Here is a 19,643-nt window from a genome sequence, read left to right as displayed (position 1 = left end):
ACCTGTACCCGTGAGTCTCTCCATAAGTATTTTAAATATAATACATCTGTTACTAGCATTCATCACTACATTATCCCACATTCAGGGATTCATGTAATTGAGTTTTCCAAGAAATTAAAATTTAATTTCAGTTTTCTGTGGCAGCTTCCCTCTCAGAAACAAACACTGCCTTGCTTTCTTAAACAGAGATACAGATCATAATGAGTTTATCTGAGCATGTAACTTTTGGTACTATAATATGGTACTGTTTTGTATTTACTTGTAATTTTTTTCTCCTCTCTCTGCTGGTATTATCTTTTATGTACTGAAATCATTTGCCTTCTTTTAGTTTGCTTACTATTCTGTAGAATATTACATAACCAAACTCAGGAATATTAAAATAGCATTATTTTAAATCATCTGATTTGCCTTACTTGATTACTACTGCTGGATTTATTTTAAAATTATGAAATGATTTTAAGTATAAGGAAGTTCAGTGCTTGACTTGTAAGATTTATTGCATTTTTTTTTTAAATCCTAGTACACCTTAAATTCTGATTTAAAAAAAAAATTTTTTTAACTTGCTTTACGACCATATTTGATAGGAATCTTAAATTATGTTCAGATCATCACTTTATTCTAAATGTGAAATCTGAGGAAAAAGTGCATGGGGTTAAGGTTAGCAAATAAGGACTCTGGACTTGTGCTTGCTAGGTAAAGGCAAACGCGTTTAAGATTCTTAATAGATTGTTCCAATCTTGCCCAGTGTCAGAGGTTTATACATAAAATGGGTTATTATCTGTGAAAGGAAAACATAGAGGTCTCAGCTCTGTAAATGATGGGAAATGGCAAAGGTAAATATTACGCCAGTTATTTGGTGCTTCAGGCAATCTGTGTCCAGTTCAGTCACGTTCTTGGGTCGATGCACTATAAACATTTACTTCCAGACCATACGCATCACTGCCAGCCTAGGTTTCCCCAGGTTGTCATTTCAGCATCAGGTAGGTTGTCTGTTATCATGATCCTTCCAGGAAGTCCACTTTCCTTGCTCTGTTTAGTCTTCTCGGGTGATGTAAAGTTTCACAGGATGTTTTGAGTTACTGTTTTCACTTGCTGACTTAAACATAGGTCTGTCAGGAACTTCAAATAAACTTTGTCTTATTTTGGATTTGAATTGTTAAATTACTATCATTGCTAACATATGGTTCCAAGTATGCTTTTTATATATTTAAGAGAGTCTCAGAAAAATGAAGACAAAAATGTGCTTAGAACAATTCTACTGGAAATTCCTGAGTGTGTTTTATTATTTTGTGTGTTGTGTGGTATAAATTCATTGTTCAGTTTTTTAACTGCTGATATAAAATTTTAGTTTCACTCGTTTTGTGGTATGGGAATTAACAAATTTAGAATGAGGCAACAAAGCATTATAATTTAGGAATATATACTATCACCTCTGTGACCAGGCATTTATGGACAGTGTCTATGAGGATTATTTTGCTTTAAAGAATCAACAGTTTTATTGGTATTTTGTTATATTTTTGTTGAAAATCGAATTTTCCAATAGAAGTGATACTTCATGATTGTAATATGTTTCTGTTCCTTTTCTTTAGTAATGTAAATGTGCAGTTGGTTCTGGGGTGGAAAGTCATTTATGGGGTAGTATTCATGTCAATTCATAGTCAATTAGCATTGCCCCAGTCTTGGTCACAGTGATAGCAGGTAACAGTCTTGAGAGTAAGTCAGCACAGTTCAGGATCTTCGATACATTCCCTTCCTCCCCCTGCTCCCCTAAAGAAAGAAATCTAAGAAAGCTCAATTTCACTCCCTGTTTAATACTAGTCAACAGTCTCTTCATATGAAGGAGAACATATTATAATCATTTTTTGTTTTGGGTTAAATAGAAATTCAGAATTTGAAGATAATTTTAATATGTGTGTGAAACAATGAATAATGCTCTGTGTACAGTCTGATCCTTTGTTGTATTAGTTCTTAGTCATTTTTGCTCCTTGAGTTAGGCCAGTGATTCTCAAAGTCCAGTCTGCAAATCAGCAGCATCAACATCACACATAACATTTGAGAAGCACCAGCTTAAAGGTTCTTTGTTTATGCTAGGCTTCGCTGGTGGCTCAGATGATAAAGAATCCATCTGCAATGCAGGGGATCCTGGGTTGGGAAGATCCTCTGGGGAACGGAATGTCTACCCACTTCAGTATCCTTGCCTGGAGAATCCCATGGACAGAGAAGTCTGACAGGCTATAGTCTATAGGGTCACTTATGATCAATAATGAATGACCCTCATTCATTCATAAATTAAATTGAAGAGATTGTTTCTGTATTCATACTACTTATCAACTTAAAGCTCTTTTATATTTAACATTCCCAGAGCATAACTGGAAGGTCTGTATCTTTAACATGGTAAAATTAGTCTATTATTGATCCATTTTGAGTTTAATTTTGTATATGATATTAGAGAAGGCTCTAATTTCACTCTTTTTACATGTAGCTGTCCAGTTTTCCCAGCACCACTTTCTCATTGTATTTTCTTGCCTCCCTTGTCTTAGATTAACTGACTGTAGGTGTGTGTTTATTGCTGGGCTTTCTGACCTAGATCCTTGATCTGTATTTCTGTTCTTGTTCCAGTATCATGCTATCATGGTATTTTGATTACTGAAGCTTTGTAGTATAGTCTGAAGTCAGGGAGTCTGACTCCTCCAGCCTCATTTTTATTTCTCAAAATTACTTTGGCTATTTGGGATCTTTTGTGTTTCCATATAAATTTTAAAGTTTTTTAGCTCTAGTTCTGTGAAAAAATAGCATTGGTAAAAACTAGTCTATTACTGCTTAAAAGTGTTTTAAAATACTCTGTAGACACAGTTCATTATTTCATTCAAGAAATACTTATGCAGTACATTTGTTTGTCCAGTGGAGGCCAAAACAAAGTCTTTGTCTTTACATCATTGTAGGGTTTGGGGATGAGAGGAAATGAAATACATATTTAGTATTCAGGGGGTGGTAACTGCTATGATGAGGAAAGCAAGATGGCATATACTAGCTAGCTCCCTAAAGCTTCTGTAACAAATTACCACAAATTTGTGGCATAAAAAACCAGAAATTTATTCTGATAGCACTTGAAGTTAGAAATGAGTTTGTTAGAGGATTATGCTCTTCCTGAAGGCTAAAAAAAAAAAATCTTAATTCTCATCAAAATCACTTTTAATATCTGTATTTCTAACCAACCATATTTCAAGGTATTTTGGACTTTTTCTATCATTCAAAATTCTTCCAACCTTTCTCTACTACCCACATCCAGAGCCATATCCACAGGAGTATTTGATTTACTGCATTACCCAAATTTGGGTACTAAACATGTGTCACTTAGGGTTCTCGGAGGAAACAACCTATTCAGCTCAGCTCAGTCATGTCCGACTCTTTGCAACCCCATGAACCACAGCACGCCAGGCCTCCCGGTCCATCACTAACTCCCAGAGTCCACCCAAACCCATGCCCATCGAGTTGATCATGCAAACCAACCATCTCCTCCTCTGTCGTTCCCTTCTTCTCCCGCCCTCAGTCTTTGCCAGCATGAGGGTCTTTTCCAGTGAGTCAGCTCTTCCCATCAGGTGGCCAAAGTATTGGAGCTTCAGCTTAAACATCAGTCCTTCCAATGAACATCCAGGACTGGTCTCCTTTAGGATGGATTGTTTGGATCTCCTTGCAGTCCCAGGGATGCTCAAGAGTCTTCTCCAACACCTCAGTTCAAAAGCATCAATTCTTAGTGGCGCTCAGTTTTGTTTATATTCCAACTCTCACATCCATACATGACTACTGGAAGAACCATAGCCTTGACTAGATGGACCTTTGTTGGCAAAGTAATGTCTCTGCTTTTTAATATGTTGTCTAGGTTAGTCATAACTTTCCTTCCAAGGAGTAAGCGTCTTTTAATTTCATGGCTGCAGTCACCATCTGCAGTGATTTTGGAGCCCAGAAAAATAAAGTCTGACACTGTTTCCACTGTTTCCCCATCTATTTGCCATGAAGTGATTGGGACTGGATGCCATGATCTTAGTTTTCTGAATGTTGAGCACTAAGCCAACTTTTTCACTCTCCAATTTCACTTTCATCAAGAGGCTCTTTAGTTCTTCTTCACTTTCTGCTCTAAGGGTGGTGTCACCTGCATATCTAAGGTTATTAATATTTCTCCCAGCAATCTTGATTCCAGCTTGTGCTTCTTCCAGCCCAGCATTTCTCATGATGTACTCTGCATGGAAGTTAAATAAACAGGGTGACAATATACAGCCTTGACGTACTCCTTTTCCTATTTGGAACCAGTCTGTTGTTCCATGTCTAGTTCTAACTGTTGCTTCCTGACCTGCATACAGGTTTCTCAAGAGGCAGGTCAGGTGGTCTGGTATGCCCATCTCTTTCAGAATTTTCCTCAGTTTATTGTGATCCACACAGTCGAAGGCTTTGGCTTAGTCAGTAAAGCTGAAATAGATGTTTTTCTGGACCTCTCTTGCTTTTTCCATGATCCAGCGGATGTTGGCAATTTGATCTCTGGTTCCTCTGCCTTTTCTAAAACCAGCTTGAACATCTGGAAGTTCACGGTTCACGTATTGCTGGAGCCTGGCTTGGACAATTTAAGCATTACTTTACTAGCGTGTGAGATGAGTGCAGTTGTGCGGTAGTTTGAGCATTCTTTGGCATCGCCTTTCTTTGGGATTGGAATGAAAACTGACCTTTTCCAGTCCTTTGGCCACTGCTGACTTTCCATATTTGCTGGCATATTGAGTGCAGCACTTTCACAGCATCATCTTTCAGGATAGAAATAGCTCAACTAGAATTCCATCACCTCCACTAGCTTTATTCGTAGTGATGCTTCCTAAGGCCCACTTGACTTCACCTTCCAGGATGTCCGGCTCTAGGTCAGTGATCACACCATTGTGATTATCTGGGTCATGAAGATCTTTCTTGTACAGTTCTTCTGTGTATTCTTGCCACCCCTTCTTAATATCTTCTGCTTCTGTTAGGTCCCTACCATTTCTGTCCTTTATTGAGCCCATCTTTGTATGAAATGTTCCCTTGGTATCTCTAATTTTCTTGAAGACATCTCTAGTCTTTCCTATTCTGTTGTTTTCCTCTATTTCTTTACACTGATGGCTGAGGAAGGCTTTCTTATCTCTCCTTGCTCTCAAGGACCTGGCTTACCTGACAGTGGGTGTTGGTTTGCAGTACAGGACAGCAGGCTCAGGTAGATGTTCATTTTGCAGTATTGAGGCAGAATTTTTTTCCTCTGAGAAACTTCAGCTTTTGCCCTTAAGGCCTTTCAACTCAATAGATGAGGTCTGCCCTGAAAATCAACTGATTATAGATACTAACCATAACAATAAAATACCTTCACAGCAGCACCCAAATTAGTGCTTGATTAAGTGACTGCATATGATAGCCTAGCCAAATTGATACATAAACCAACCATCAACAGAGGGGAAATGTGGGAGAGGGAGGGTTCTGTTGTTATTTTACATGGAGTGATATATGACATATGATCAGAGAAGTTAGCTAAAATATATTATTTTTTTGGTAAGGTAGTCTTCAAATTGTGTTCGTTGGCAGTTTAGCAGATGGGTAATCATTTTAATTTCTTTTATTTTGTTTGATCTTCATTACCAGCTGTCCTTTTCGCATCTTACCCATTTTAATTTAGTGTGTAGTAGAATCATTTTGTTATATAGCATACTTAAACTTAATGAACAATTTACTAGGTAGACTAATAGAATACCACTTAAATGATGATAAAACTAACTACTATTGTTACTTTTATACTGAGTACAAATCTGATGCACTTGGATTTGGTTTATAGGCCAATGCTACTCTACTGGGAAAATTCGTTTTGCCTGAGAATGAAATAGGGACTATTTTAATTAGTGCAGTATCTAGATAAATGGAGTCTTTTAAAATGTACCAGTTTGCATAGTGTTTCTATTATGTAAGTGGCTATTTCTAGATTGCATAATAATCTATGTGAATTTCAACTTTTGCTTAACTTACGCTCTTAGAGGAGAAAGCCGAAAACATCATCTTTATGTTGTTTGTGTTACTGCCTTGTGCAGCCACTTAGAATGGTCTCCTATTGCACATCATGTAAAAACGTAGTGTTTTCACTCCTAGTATTCACACTATTCAGTAGGCCACCCATTTATCTCATCTTTTTTTCTGTACCTTGGTTTTATTTTTTGATTTAGGCAGGCTGTTTGCCCCTATTTAAATATGACACCTTTCTTACCTCTAATGGTTTCTCCTTTACATTTAAGTCCTGCAATATTGCTTCAGAGAGAAACATTTTGTAGTTGGACGAGGGGACCGTGTTCTCTGCCTCTAATGTTCTGTGACTCTGGTGAATTGAATATATTCTATTATCTCTGCATTCTCTAGATGTTCCCTGTGACTTCTCTGTTTACACATAGTTCAGCCCCTTCATTTGTGTGTTTTAATGTTCTTGTTCTAATGTGGTCTCATATGTTAATGAACTTGGGTATTTTTTTTAAGGTATTTTGGGTTTTTTGTGTTTTATTGTGAGAGACCGTCCCTTCTAGCAGACTTTTTCTCCCTTAAAGTCCTTTTCTCCTTACCTTCCATCCCACATTCTCCATGCGATTTGGAGCTTTTTTGTTGATTTTTTTTTATAGAACTCCTTGGTGTGTCTGAGCATTCAGGGTGATGTTAAACTCATGTCTCCTCTTACAGAATGTTTGATGTGGGAGGACAGAGATCTGAGCGGAAGAAATGGATTCATTGCTTCGAAGGAGTGACCGCCATCATCTTCTGTGTGGCGCTGAGTGACTATGACCTGGTTCTAGCTGAAGATGAAGAAATGGCAAGTAGAACCTCTTTTAAAGATTAAACATGGAATAGGAAGAGTTGGAGTTGTTGCCAAGAATTTTTCTAAGAAAAACTCTTGAGAAATTCTTGCTAATGCCTGAATAATGTGAAAGTTCAGGCACTTTTCTCTAACTTTTCTATTTAGTACATATCCCTCTTAGTATGCAAAGAAGCATACTTTTTATGATGGATCCTCATAAAAAGGAGAAGACAAAGAGTTCAACCCTAGATGCTTAACTAGGCATTTCTGAGATCTGGTATCTACATACCGAATAAAAATAAAGCTAGCTCCATTATAGTCCAAGGCTTTTATTTCTTACCTCTGCCATCTTAGTAATCCCTGAGCTATATTATACTTTGCTGCTGTCATGTAATTGTCACATGTATTTCAGTGTACCATTAATCTGAGGGAAATATTTTTAAATAGAAGAGCTATAAATGTCAGTTTCTTTTTTTTTTTAAGATAAGGTATATACAGTTACCATTCAGTAGGTGTAACGTACGACATTCATTTCTGTCCTTCTGGTGCTCTATAATATATCAGTGCCCTTTTTGAAACCACAGATACCAGAAGGGCAGGAAACAGGAATTGGAGGTTTCCTTCCCTCATACACTATTATATAGGGTGTTGGTCTAATTGTATTTCAGCTTTTTCAGTTTATTAATCTTCAAAAACCTCTACTTACCTTTTAATGGAAACCTCAGGTCACTCTGTAGCGAGGTCTCCTCTGAGATGTCCGCACTTGGCATTTCTAGATCACAAGCTCCTGCGGAACAGTGGCACACCACGGGCGCGCAGCGAGTGCTGGATGGCTGATGAGTGATGCGGATCCTCATCGCGCCTGAAATCATCACGTGTGCTTGTTCTTGAAGTGTATTTTTGTGATAGGTTATGTATTTTTCGGCTGGCTAAGCTCTATTGTACTGCCACACTTTCTTCCCAGACACTCATTATTTTTTAAAAGTAATATTTCTCAGAATCTTTGCCCTTATGATACACTGGCTGTTTTCTATTACAGAACCGAATGCATGAAAGCATGAAGTTATTCGACAGCATATGTAACAACAAATGGTTTACAGATACATCTATTATACTTTTTCTGAACAAGAAGGATCTCTTTGAAGAAAAAATCAAGAAGAGCCCTCTCACTATATGCTATCCAGAATATGCAGGTATTTTACTTTCTCTGTCAACTCGTACATTTTTAAGTGAAAGTTCCCCTAAGCCAAGATTTCAGTTGTTGATTTGAATCTCTTGGCTTAGTAGTTCTTAACCTGTAAAAGCAAAATTATTTAGCAAACTGCATTCAAGCCCAGCTTGCTTGGGCTAGCTCCTTGAGGTGTGGAGGATTAAAAATAACATTCATTTTATGGGAAAGCTGTTAGATAATTTTCTGTGGTGACCCCAAGTCTTTGTAAACGTATGATACTGATTTGTACATGCAGTGAACAGATCTTAGCTATTGTGTGATGTACAATAAGTAAGATGTGTCTCTGTTCACTGACTAATCTCTAAGACAGAGGTACTCCTAAGGAAGCAGATAAAACAACACCAGTGCAGCATGTGACTACAGAGGAAAACAAACAGTAAGTAATTGTAAGGGGGGAAGATTAGAAAGGAATATGAGGTAGCTAACTGCTCAGGGGAATGGGGGAAGGGTTCACAAGAAACCCAGGCTTTGGTAATGAGACCTTAAAGCTACTTCAGTTTTACTGCTGTGGAAAACGGTCTGCTTTGAGAAAAGGAAAGCTGAGTTGCAGTCCTGGCTTTCCCATAATTTGCTCTTTGATCTTGATTGAGGCAGTTAATTTCCCTGTCTCAGTACTCCATCTGTGAAATCAAAAGTTAGGCAAAAACACTGCTTTAGTTCTTTGGAACACTTCCCTGGCTACTACTGGAAGTGGGCACAAGGAACACAGATATCCCACCCTCGACCCCCAGGTCCCCTCCACAGAGTCGAACACAACAGAAAAATAACAACCCTCGCTCCATCCTAATTATTTTAAGAATTTTTTTCTTATAAACAAAATTTTAGTTTTGTATTGAGTAAATTATACAAATATTTACTGCCTTTCCACAGGCAGTGTTAAAACAACCGTGTGCTATGGATGCTTTTATATCCCACTAACACAGGTGAGAGCACTGGGAGGAATGAAGCAAGAGTCCCAGTCCAGACCCAAGTCCACTGCACCTGCTGCATCCAGAACATTAACAGTCAGAATACATTTAATTATATTCTCACTGGAGGCAAAGCAGAGGGTTCTTCAATCAGTGTGACCCTACTGCTCTTTACTACAGCCCTTTTTGTAAATCACAGAGTTATCAGTTCAGTTGCTCAGTCATGTCCGACTCTTTGCACCCATGGACTGCAGCATGCCAAGCCTCCCTGTCCATCACCAACTCCCGGATTTTATTTAAACTCATGTCCATTGAGTCGGTGAAGGCATCCAACCACCATTAGGGTCTTTTCAAATGAGTCAGTTCTTTGCATCAGGTGGCCAAAGTATGGGAGCTTCAGCTTTAACAGCAGTCCTTCCAATGCATGTTCAGGACTGATTTCCTTTAGGATGGACTGGTTGGATCTTCTTGCAGTCCAGGGGACTCTCAAAAGTCTTCTCCAACACCACAGTTCAAAAGCATCAATTCTTCAGCACTCAGCTTTCTTTAGAGTCCAACTTTCACATCCATACATGACTACTGAAAAAACCATAGCCTTGACTAGATGGACCTTTGTTGGCAAAGTAATGTCTCTGCTTTTCAATATGCTATCTAGCTTGGTCATAACTTTCCTTCCAAGGAGTAAGCGTCTTTTAATTTCATGGGTGCAGTCACTATCTGCAGTGATTTTGGAGCCCAAAAAAATAAAGTCAGCCACTGTTTCCCCATCTATTTCCCATGAAGTGATGGGACCAGATGCCATGATCTTAGTTTTCTGAATGTTAAGCTTTAAGCCAACTTTTCACTCTCCTCTTTCACTTTCATCAAGAGGCTCTTTAGTTCCTCTTCACTTTCTGCCATAAGGGTGGTGTCATCTGCATATCTGAGGTGATTGATATTTCTCCTGGCAATCTTGATTCCAGCTTGTGCTTCTTCCAGCCCAGCGTTTCTCATGATGTACTCTGCATACAGGTTAAATAAGCAGGGTGACAGTATACAGCCTTGACATACTCCTTTTCCTATTTGGAACCAGTCTGTTGTTCCATGTCCAGTTCTAACTCTTGCTTCCTGACCTGCATACGAATTTCTCAAGAGGCAGGGTAGCCTTTCCCTTCTCCAGGGAATCTTCCCAACCCAGGGATCGAACCCCAGGATTCCCACATTGCAGGTGGATTCTTTACCAGCTAAGCCACAAGGGAAGCCCACAGAGTTATACTTCAGTTCAAACTAATTTCACAGAATTAACTTGTTTGTAGTGCTTTATTGGGGATAGAATTATTAATAGTTCTGATTCCAAGATTGAAGATATCTAGAATCAAGGCAATTCAGTTTTGCCTTTACTTTATCTTTAAGGTCATATTCATTTTCTATAGTGAAATAAAGGCTTCCCTGCTGGCTCAGCAGTAAAGAATCTGCCTGCAAATCCAGGAGATGTGGGTTTGATTCCTGGGTTGGGTAGATCACCTGGAGAAGAAAGTGGCAACCCACTCCCATATTCTCACCTGGGAAATCGCATGGACAGAGGAGCCTGGCAGAATACAGTCCATGGGGTTGGGAGAGTCAGACATGACTATGGACTAAACAACAACATTGTAAAGTAGCCCTTTTGTGTTAATGTCAGAGGACCCAAGTTAAAAAATAAAAGTGTTAGTCACTCAGCTTTGTATCTTTTGTGATCCCATGGACTATAGCCCACCAGGTTTCTCTGTCCATGGGCTTCTCCAGACAAGAATACTGGAGTGGATAGCCATTCCCTTCTCCAGGGGATCTTCCTGACCCAGAGGTTGAACCAGGTCTTCTGCATCACAAGCAGATTCTTTACTGTCTTAGCCACCAGGGAAAGTTTGAGAACCCAAATCACTCCTCAAATATTACATACCTGCAGAGATTTTAGAGCCACCAAGAGCATACTTGTTAGCTCTCTTTTTTTTTTTTGCCAGGCCAGGTATACATTTTTTAAAGTTAGTAATAATCACTGTTCTAAGATTCTTTTAGCAAAGAGTATTATAGAATTCTTGATTTACCTGATTCAGATTCTCTGATGCATCTTCAATTCTTAATTCCTGTTCTATACTGTTTGCTATAGAAGACATGTAGCCTGCAAACTCCTCACTTGGTTTATCTCCTACCTCTCTCTGCTCCTATCTTCTCTTCTTTATATCTGTATGGTGGCATTTCACCAAATTCTGTCTGCAGTCTTATAATCTTCCAGCATTCTATTCTTTCATAGGCATATTTATTCTCAGCATGATACATTCTGTTGTCAACTCTAATTTCTCTGTGGAGACTCAGGCTTGCATTTCCAACTGCTTGCTGAGCATATCTGTGTTTTTTAGCACCTGAGACTCAAATTGAACTCACGCTATTTTTTTTTCTTTTCAAATCACCTTTATCTCCCTTTGAATTATATCACCAGCCTCCCATTCTCCAGTCTTGAGCCAGGCTATATCATCTGTAATAAACCTTTAGTCAAGACAGTTCTATTATGTTAGAAACTAATGTCATCTTCCACCACCCCTGCCCTCAGTCATTCTTTGCCAAAACTTAAAATCAGGTTTAATACTGTACTTACTAGTTCATTCATGTATCTTGTAGTTCTGCGGATTAAGTAATGTAACTAGTTACCTGGAATATATACAGCAGATTGAGGAATGCACACAGGGCAAGCTGTTTTCTCAAAACATATTTTTAATTTAGAGGTTGCATTAGCTTCTGTGAGTCAACAGGACATTATTTATTCCTTTATATTTCAGTGTACCCTTATTATGATTTAATAAACTAAAATTTAATTTGTAGAGTATATGGCTGTCTGCTATTGACGAGATAAAATGTAAACTTATTTTGACAACCTAGAGAAAATTTCCTAGAAACAATCAACCAAGTTTGAATCATTAAGAAATAGAAAATCTGAATAGACTGATTAGTAAAGAATTCAATCAAGAACCTTCCAGTAAACAAAAGTTCATAACCAGATGGCCTTACTGGTGAATTCTGCCGAACACTCTGAGAAGCACTGCTAGTAATTCTTCTCTAACTCTTCCATCACTCGTTTTACCAGGCCAGCATTACCTGTTACCTAAACCAGGCAAATATGTCACAAGAAAATTCAGTTCAGTCACTCAGTCATGTCCGACTCTTCGCGACCCCATGGACCACAGCACGCAAGGCCTCCCTGTCCATCACCAACTCCTGGAGTCTGCTCAGACTCACCTCCATTGAGTCAGTGATGCCATCCAACCATCTCATCCTCTGTCCCCTTCTCCTCCTGCCTTCAGTCTCTCCCAGCATCAGGGTCTTTTCCAATAAGTCAGCTCTTCACATCAGGTGGCCAAAGTACTGGAGTTTCAGCTTCAACATCAATCTTTCCAATGAACACTTAGGACTGATCTCCTTTAGGATGGACTGGTTGGATCTCCTTGCAGTCCAAGGGACTCTCAAGAGTCTTCTCCAACACCACAGTTTAAAAGCATCAATACTTCGGTGCTCAGCTTTCTTTACAATCCAACTCTCACATCCATACATGACTACTGGAAAAACCATAGCCTTGACTAGATGGACCTTTGTTGACAAAGTAATGTCTCTGCTTTTTAACATGCTGTCTAGGTTGGTCATAACTTTCCTTCCAAGGAGTAAGCATCTTTTAATTTCATGGCTGCAGTCACCATCTGCAGTGATTTTGGAGCCCAATAAAATAAAGTCAGCCACTGTTTCCATTGTTTCTTCCATCTCTTTGCCATGAAGTGATGCGACCAGATGCCATAATCTTTGTTTTTTGAATGTTGAACTTTAAACCCACTTTTTCACTCTCCACTTTCACTTTCATCCAGAGGCTCTTTAGTTCTTCTTCACTTTCTGCCATAAGGGTGGTGTCATCTGCATATATGAGGTTATTGATATTTCTCCCGGCAGTCTTGATTCCAGCTTGTGCTTCTTCCAGCCCAGCGTTTCTCATGATGTACTCTGCATATAAGTTAAATAAGCAGAGTGACAATATACAGCCTTGACGTACTCCTTTTCCTATTTGGAGCCAGTCTGTTGTTCCCTGTTCAGTTCTAACTGTTGCTTCCTGACCTGCATACAGATTTCTCAAGAGGCAGGTCAGGTGGTCTGGTATTCCACACCCAATTAGAAGAATACTGTTAGAACGGTCCATGCTACCTACAGTTGTCTAAAAGACTCAGTGTAATCCATATCAAAATTCTAATTGCAGTTTTCACAGAAAGAATAAATAATCCTAACAATTTTAAGTCATAAAAGAGTCCAAAAACTAAAGCAGTCTTTAAAAGGAACAACAAAGGTGGAAGCACCGTGCTCCCTGGTTTCCAACAGCTAGAGTAATCAAAACAAGTGTGGTATTGGCATTAGAAACAGAACTGAGGAACAGAATAGAGAGCCCAGAAGTAAACCATGCATACATGATCAAGTAATTTATGACAGAGGACTCAAGAATACACAATGGGGAAAGAGCAGTCTCGTTAATAAATGTTAGGAAAACTGGACAGCCACATGCTAAAATGAAACTGGACTGCTCTCTCCACCATACACAAAAATAAACCAAATAAAGATTTGAGTGTAAGAAAGGAGAGAACTCCTAGAAGAAAACATAGGCAATAAGCTGGAAATCCGTCTTGACTGTAAATTTTTAGGTTTGACACCAAAAGCAAAAATAGACAAATGGGACTACATCAAACTAAAAAGCTTCTGCATGGCCAAGGATATCATCAACAGAATAAAACTGCAGCCAAAGGAATGGGAGAAAATATTTGCAAACTATTTATCTGCTTAGGGGTTAACATTCAAAATATCCTTTATTGAGCCCATCTTTGCATGAAATAGTCCATTGGTATCTCTGATTTTCTTGAAGAGATCTCTAGTCTTTCCCATTCTATTGTTTTCCTCTATTTCTTTGCACTGATCACTGAGGAGGGCTTTCTTATCTCTGCTTGCTGTTCTTTGGAACTCTGCATTCAAATGGGTATATCTTTCCTTTTCTCCTTTGCTTTTCAGTTCTCTTCTTTTCACAGTTGTTTGTAAGGCCTCCTCAGACAGCCATTTTGCTTTTTTGCATTTCTTTTTCTTGGGGGTGGTTTTGATCTCTGTCTCCTGTACAGTGTCACGAACCTCCGTCCATAGTTCATCAGGCACTCTATCAGATCTAGTCCTTTAAGTCTATCTCTCACTTCCACTGTATAATCGTAAGGGATTTGATTTAGGTCATACTTGAATGGTCTAGTGGTTTTCCCTACTTTCTTCAATTTTAGTCTGAATTTGGCAATAAGGAGCTCATGATCTGAACCACAGTTAGCTCCTGGTCTTGTTTTTGCTGACTGTATAGAGCTTCTCCATCTTTGGCTGCAAAGAATATAATCAGTCGGATTTCGGTGTTGCCCATCTGGTGATGTCTATGGTAGAGTCTTCTTTTGTGTTGGAAGAGGGTGTTTGCTATGACCAGTGCATTCTCTTGGCAGAACTCTATTGGCCTTTGCCCTGCTTCATTCCGTACTCCAAGGCCCAAATTGCCTGTTACTCCAGGTGTTTCTTGACTTCCTACTTTTGCATTCCAGTCCCCTGTAATGAAAAGGACATCTTTTTGGGGTGTTAGCTCTAAAAGGTCTTGTAGATCTTCATAGAACTGTTCAGCTTCTTCAGCATTACTGGTTGGGGCATATTGGATTACTGTGATATTGAATGGTTTGCCTTGGAAACAAACAGAGATCATTCTATCGTTTTTGAGATTGCATCCAAGTACTGCATTTCAGACTCTTCTGTTAACTATGATGGCTACTCCATTTCTTCTAAGGGATTCGTGCCCACAGTAGTAGATATAATGGTCATCTGAGTTAAATTCACCCATTCCAGTCCATTTTAGTTCACTGATTCCTAAAATGTTGACGTTCAGTCTTGCCCTTTCCTGTTTGACCACTTCCAATTTGCCTTGATTCATGGACCTGACATTCCACGTTCCTATGCAGTATTGCTCTTTACAGCATTAATCTTGCTTACATCACCAGGCAAACCCACAACTGGGTGATGTTTTTGTCTTCATTCTTTCTGGAGTTATTTCTCCCCTGATCTCCAGTAGCATACTGGGCACCTACTGACCTGGGGAGTTCATCTTTCAGTGTCCTATCTTTTTGCCTTTTCATACTGTTCATGAGGTTCTCAAGGCAAGAAAACTGAAGTGGTTTGCCATTCCCTTCTCCAGTGGACCACATTCTGTCAGACCTCTCCACCATGACCTGTCCGTCTTGGGTGGCCCTACAGGGCATGGCTCATAGTTTCATTGAGTTAGACAAGGCTCTGGTCTATGTGATTAGAGTGGTTAATTTTCTGTGATTGTGCTTTTCAGTCTGTCTGTCCTCTGATGGAGAAGGATAAGAGGCTTATGAAAACTTCATGATGGGAGAGACTGACTGAGGGGGAAACTGGGTCTTGTTCTGATGGGCAGGGCCACACTCAGTAAATCTTTAATCCAATTTTCTATTGATGCCTGGTGCTGTGTTCCCTCCCTGCTATTTACCTGGGGCCGAACTTGGTGGAGGTAATGAAGATAACGGTGACCCCCTTCAAAAGGTCCCATGCATGCACAGCTGCACTCAGTGCCCCCAACCCTGCAGCAGGCCACCACCAACCCATGCTTCCACTGGAGACTCCTAGACACTCACAGGCAATTCTGGGTCTGCCCCCACACTCTCTTGTGGAGTCACTGCTCCTTTCTCCTGGGTCCTGGTGCACAAGGTTCTGTTTGTGCCCTCTAAGAGTCTGTTTCCCAGTCCTGTGTAAGTTCTGGCAGCTCTATGGTGGGGTTAATGGTGACCTCCTCCAAGAGGGCTTATGCCGTACCCAAGCCTGCTGTTCCCAGAGCCCCTGTCCCTGTGGCAGTCCATTGCTGACCCGTACCTCCACAGGAGATGCTCAGACACAGTTGTGTCTCAGTCTGTGGGGTCCCTGGGTCCCTGAGTCCTGGTGTCCACAAAGTTTGAGCCCTCTTAGCATCTCTGGTGGGAATGGGGTTTAATTCTAAATGCGAATTTGCTCCCCCTACATCTTGCTGTGTCTTCTACTTTGCCCTTGGATATGGGGTATCTCCTCACAGCTGCTCCAGTGCCTACCATCTTACTGGGGTTTTTCTGACCTTGGACGTAGGATATCGTCTCATGGCCTCTCGCCACTCCAGCGCCACACAGCCATTTCTGTAGCACAGTGCGCTCATGTCTATAAAGGACAGAAGTGGTGTGGACCTAACAGAAGCAGAAGATATTAAGAAGGGGTGGCAAAAGTACACACAAGAACTGTACAAAAAAGATCTTCACGACCCAGATAATCGCGATGGTGTGATCACTGACCTAGAGCCAGACATCCTGGAATGTGAAGTCACATGGGCCTTAGGAAGCATCACTATGAACAAAGCCAGTGGAGGTGACAGTCTTCAGTCATCTGATGAAAGTAGCAGTCATTCTGTCATTCACTTTTTGTAACCTCATAGCCATATACCACATTGTAGAGCACTGTACAGTTTTTGAATAAAAAACTGAGAGATAAATGCTAGTTAATATATTGAATATATATAGGAAGTTGAATAAAAATGGCTTCCTTTGTGGCTCAGACAGTCAAGAATCCACCTGCAATGTGGGAGGCCTGGGTTTCAGTCCCTGGGCTGGGAAAAATCCCCTGGAGAAGGAAATGGAAACCCACTCCAGTATTTTTGCCTGGAGAATTCCATGAACAGAGAGGAGCCTGGCAGGCTACAGTCCATGGAGTCGCAAGGAGTCAGACAAGACTGAGGAACTAACACAACACTTTGAATAAAAATATACCAGTCAGTACTCAGTCAGCATTTCTTGATCAGCCACTATAGGCTAGAAGTGTTATAGCAGCCACATCAGTTATTTGTGGAAGCTGTCCATGTTAGGATGTAGAGTGTAAGGGGTAAAAGCAAAAAGAGGCTCTGATACTTAGAGTTTGAGGCAGGAACAAAGATCATGGGGAACATGGAATACCATGCTTTTGTTTTTTTTCTTTAAGGGTAACTTACAGTCATTAAAGGGTGATTAACATTGGGTATTTTTCACTTAAAGTTTATCTTATTCTCAAATGGCATAAAGACAATTATGATGGAATCTACATATTTTATACATATGAAACCTATTTCTGTATTTTAAGGTCCATGTCGCTTAGCAGTATACTCCTTTTAACTTCACCTTACGTTTCTTGCCATTTCTCTTCTCAGGCTCAAACACATATGAAGAGGCAGCTGCATATATTCAGTGTCAGTTTGAAGACCTCAATAAGAGAAAGGACACAAAGGAAATATACACCCACTTCACGTGTGCCACGGACACCAAGAACGTGCAGTTTGTCTTTGATGCCGTAACAGATGTCATCATAAAAAATAATCTAAAAGATTGTGGTCTCTTCTGAGTGTTGGCAGTAAATGGTAAAATGCATTTTCAAACCAAATGAGTACTTACATGTGGATCTCTCTAGACTAGAGTCTTGCAGCAACACAGAATGTAGTATATGGCGAGTGCATCTGGGACCTGACCAAAGCTGTTCTGTTTGTTTTTTTTTAACTGAAAGTAATGGAAGGACCTTTCGTAAATGTGAGAGGTGGTCCTGCAGTGAGAAACTAAGGGCAGTGTTAAAGCTGGGCTCTAGTGTATGGATGACTTCTACATACATGTAAATATGCAAATGTATGTATACATGTATTTATGACTTTCGTTTTCCACAGTACTTTTAGGTATTTAGTAAGCGGCAACTTATAATTTTAGCGTGATGGCTTTGGAAATAACAGAAATATTAAATACTTTGTACTGAATGACAGACTATTGTCATGTTTGCCAGTTCTTAACAGCTTTATTTATGTTCCTGTCCTGTAAATTTTTAAGTACGATGATTAATATTAGGACACATTGCAGCTCTTGTCTTGATTATATGTAGTATACTTGTAATCATAAATGTTATTTGTACAAACATTGCACAGACTATTTTAATAACATGATTTGTTCTTTAAATTTATGTGTTTTATTGAAATGTTCTTGAAGAAGATGACTATACCTGCCTTTGGATCAGTTAAACATTGTATGAGTTTCAGTTTTTCTTTTAAGGGTGCATGCTAATCTGATTCTACATTAGATTTGGTTTAAAAACTGTAAAATTGCAGGTTTCTGAGGATATACATATAGACTTATAAACACTTAATTTTTATTCAGTTGGTTTGTTTTCACTTTGAATTTTAATATTTGGATGGTATTCATGCATTGCCTTAAAGGTGATGCCAAGTTAATTTTTATACACTTTCAAATAACTACATTTTTATTTATAAGTAAGTTTAGGTGGGTGCAAGAGCATTTTTGTGGGTAAAAAAATAAGTTAGCATAATGAATTTTGAGACATTCATTTGTGTATTTCCTTTGGGAAATCCCTTGTACGTACCATACATGACAGCTCTTTGTTCGGAAGGTAACAGGAAAGACCTCGAAGATTCTGCTGCCGATAAAATGCAGCCTTTAAATTCACATATGTAAGTAACTAGTTTCAAATTTAATTATCACACTATATTAAAATTACTTTTTTCCCTGAGATTATTCAAATTTCCTCCACTTGCTTGAGTTTGTATTATTTCTTTAAACTGTGCTATTATCTCTGAGAATGAAATGGGCAATTACACTTAGGAAAATGAGTAATCGTATTTAATTAAGTCAGCAATTGTATGTATTCTCAAGTATTACATTTTTGCTAGATATTAAAATTTTGATAGTCACTTTTGTTTTAATTATTCACAGTATCTCTCTATGACCTTGTTTTCAGCAAAGTGAACAGCATTCCATACCTTACTTCTCTTTTTTTACTCATCTTAAAAACATTATGTAGTGTTTCAATAAACTTTGTGGGTAAGTAGTTTCTAAATTTAGTTGTGTGTTATCATTTTGTTGAGGTCTATTTGTTGCAGTGTGTGTGTGTGTGTGTGTATGTAACCAGAAACAACATTTACATCTGTTTCATTTGGGGGATTTTTCTTGTTTGTAATGTAAAGAAATTCAGAGTTATCAGAATTCTTTAAATAAATGTGCTAGTTTAGATTCTTTATGTGCCTTTCATGAAAGATATGTTTTCATTAATTTTATGGATGGAAGACCTGTTGTATTCATCTTATGAAGCTATGTATGAAATTCAACTGTCCTGTGAATCGATTTGAATCATGAGAAATAACAGCTTAAAAAGCCACAAAGAAGCACATATTGATGACCACCATTGATGAATTCCTGAACTTTATTCTGTGTAATTGTGTTACTAATAAAATCTAATAAATTCGAATTTTTAAAATTTTACAAACCTCTTGGCTAAATACATGTTTTTGTATTCGCATTTATCAGTCTGTAGTTCATTTCTTCTTTACCTTTGTGTTTGCAATTTCATCTATTCCCGAAGCTTGAGTTTTCCCTGCCCTAAATTTTCTCACAAGATGTGGTGCCATATTTGGAATTTCCTGTTCCAACTCAGTACGCCCAAACCAAATTCATCATCATCTTCCCCGTCAACCAATTCTCACCCTGTCTTGGCCACTGAACCGCCATTCACGTAATCCCTCAGTGGGGAATTTGTCAGCCATTGGGAACTCTTCTTA

At 39.0% G+C, this 19,643-nt stretch overlaps 1 protein-coding gene across 1 annotated transcript in view; it reads left to right on the top strand.

Annotated features, from left to right (window-relative positions):
- GNAI1 (G protein subunit alpha i1) overlaps positions 1 to 19,347 on the top strand; it is a 106,295-nt gene extending 86,948 nt beyond the window's left edge. The window contains exons 6-8 of the mRNA XM_025291058.3: positions 6,721 to 6,850; positions 7,875 to 8,028; positions 17,244 to 19,347. Coding sequence (XP_025146843.1) covers positions 6,721 to 6,850; positions 7,875 to 8,028; positions 17,244 to 17,434 — 475 coding nt within the window. The 3' untranslated portion in view covers positions 17,435 to 19,347. The remainder of the gene's footprint in view (positions 1 to 6,720; positions 6,851 to 7,874; positions 8,029 to 17,243) is intronic.
- The last annotated feature ends 296 nt before the right edge of the window (positions 19,348 to 19,643 follow it).

This window comes from Bubalus bubalis, chromosome 8 (assembly GCF_019923935.1).
Source record: "Bubalus bubalis isolate 160015118507 breed Murrah chromosome 8, NDDB_SH_1, whole genome shotgun sequence".
In the NCBI taxonomy this organism is placed as follows: Eukaryota; Metazoa; Chordata; class Mammalia; order Artiodactyla; family Bovidae; genus Bubalus; species Bubalus bubalis.
This window is presented reverse-complemented; position numbering and strand designations above follow the sequence as displayed.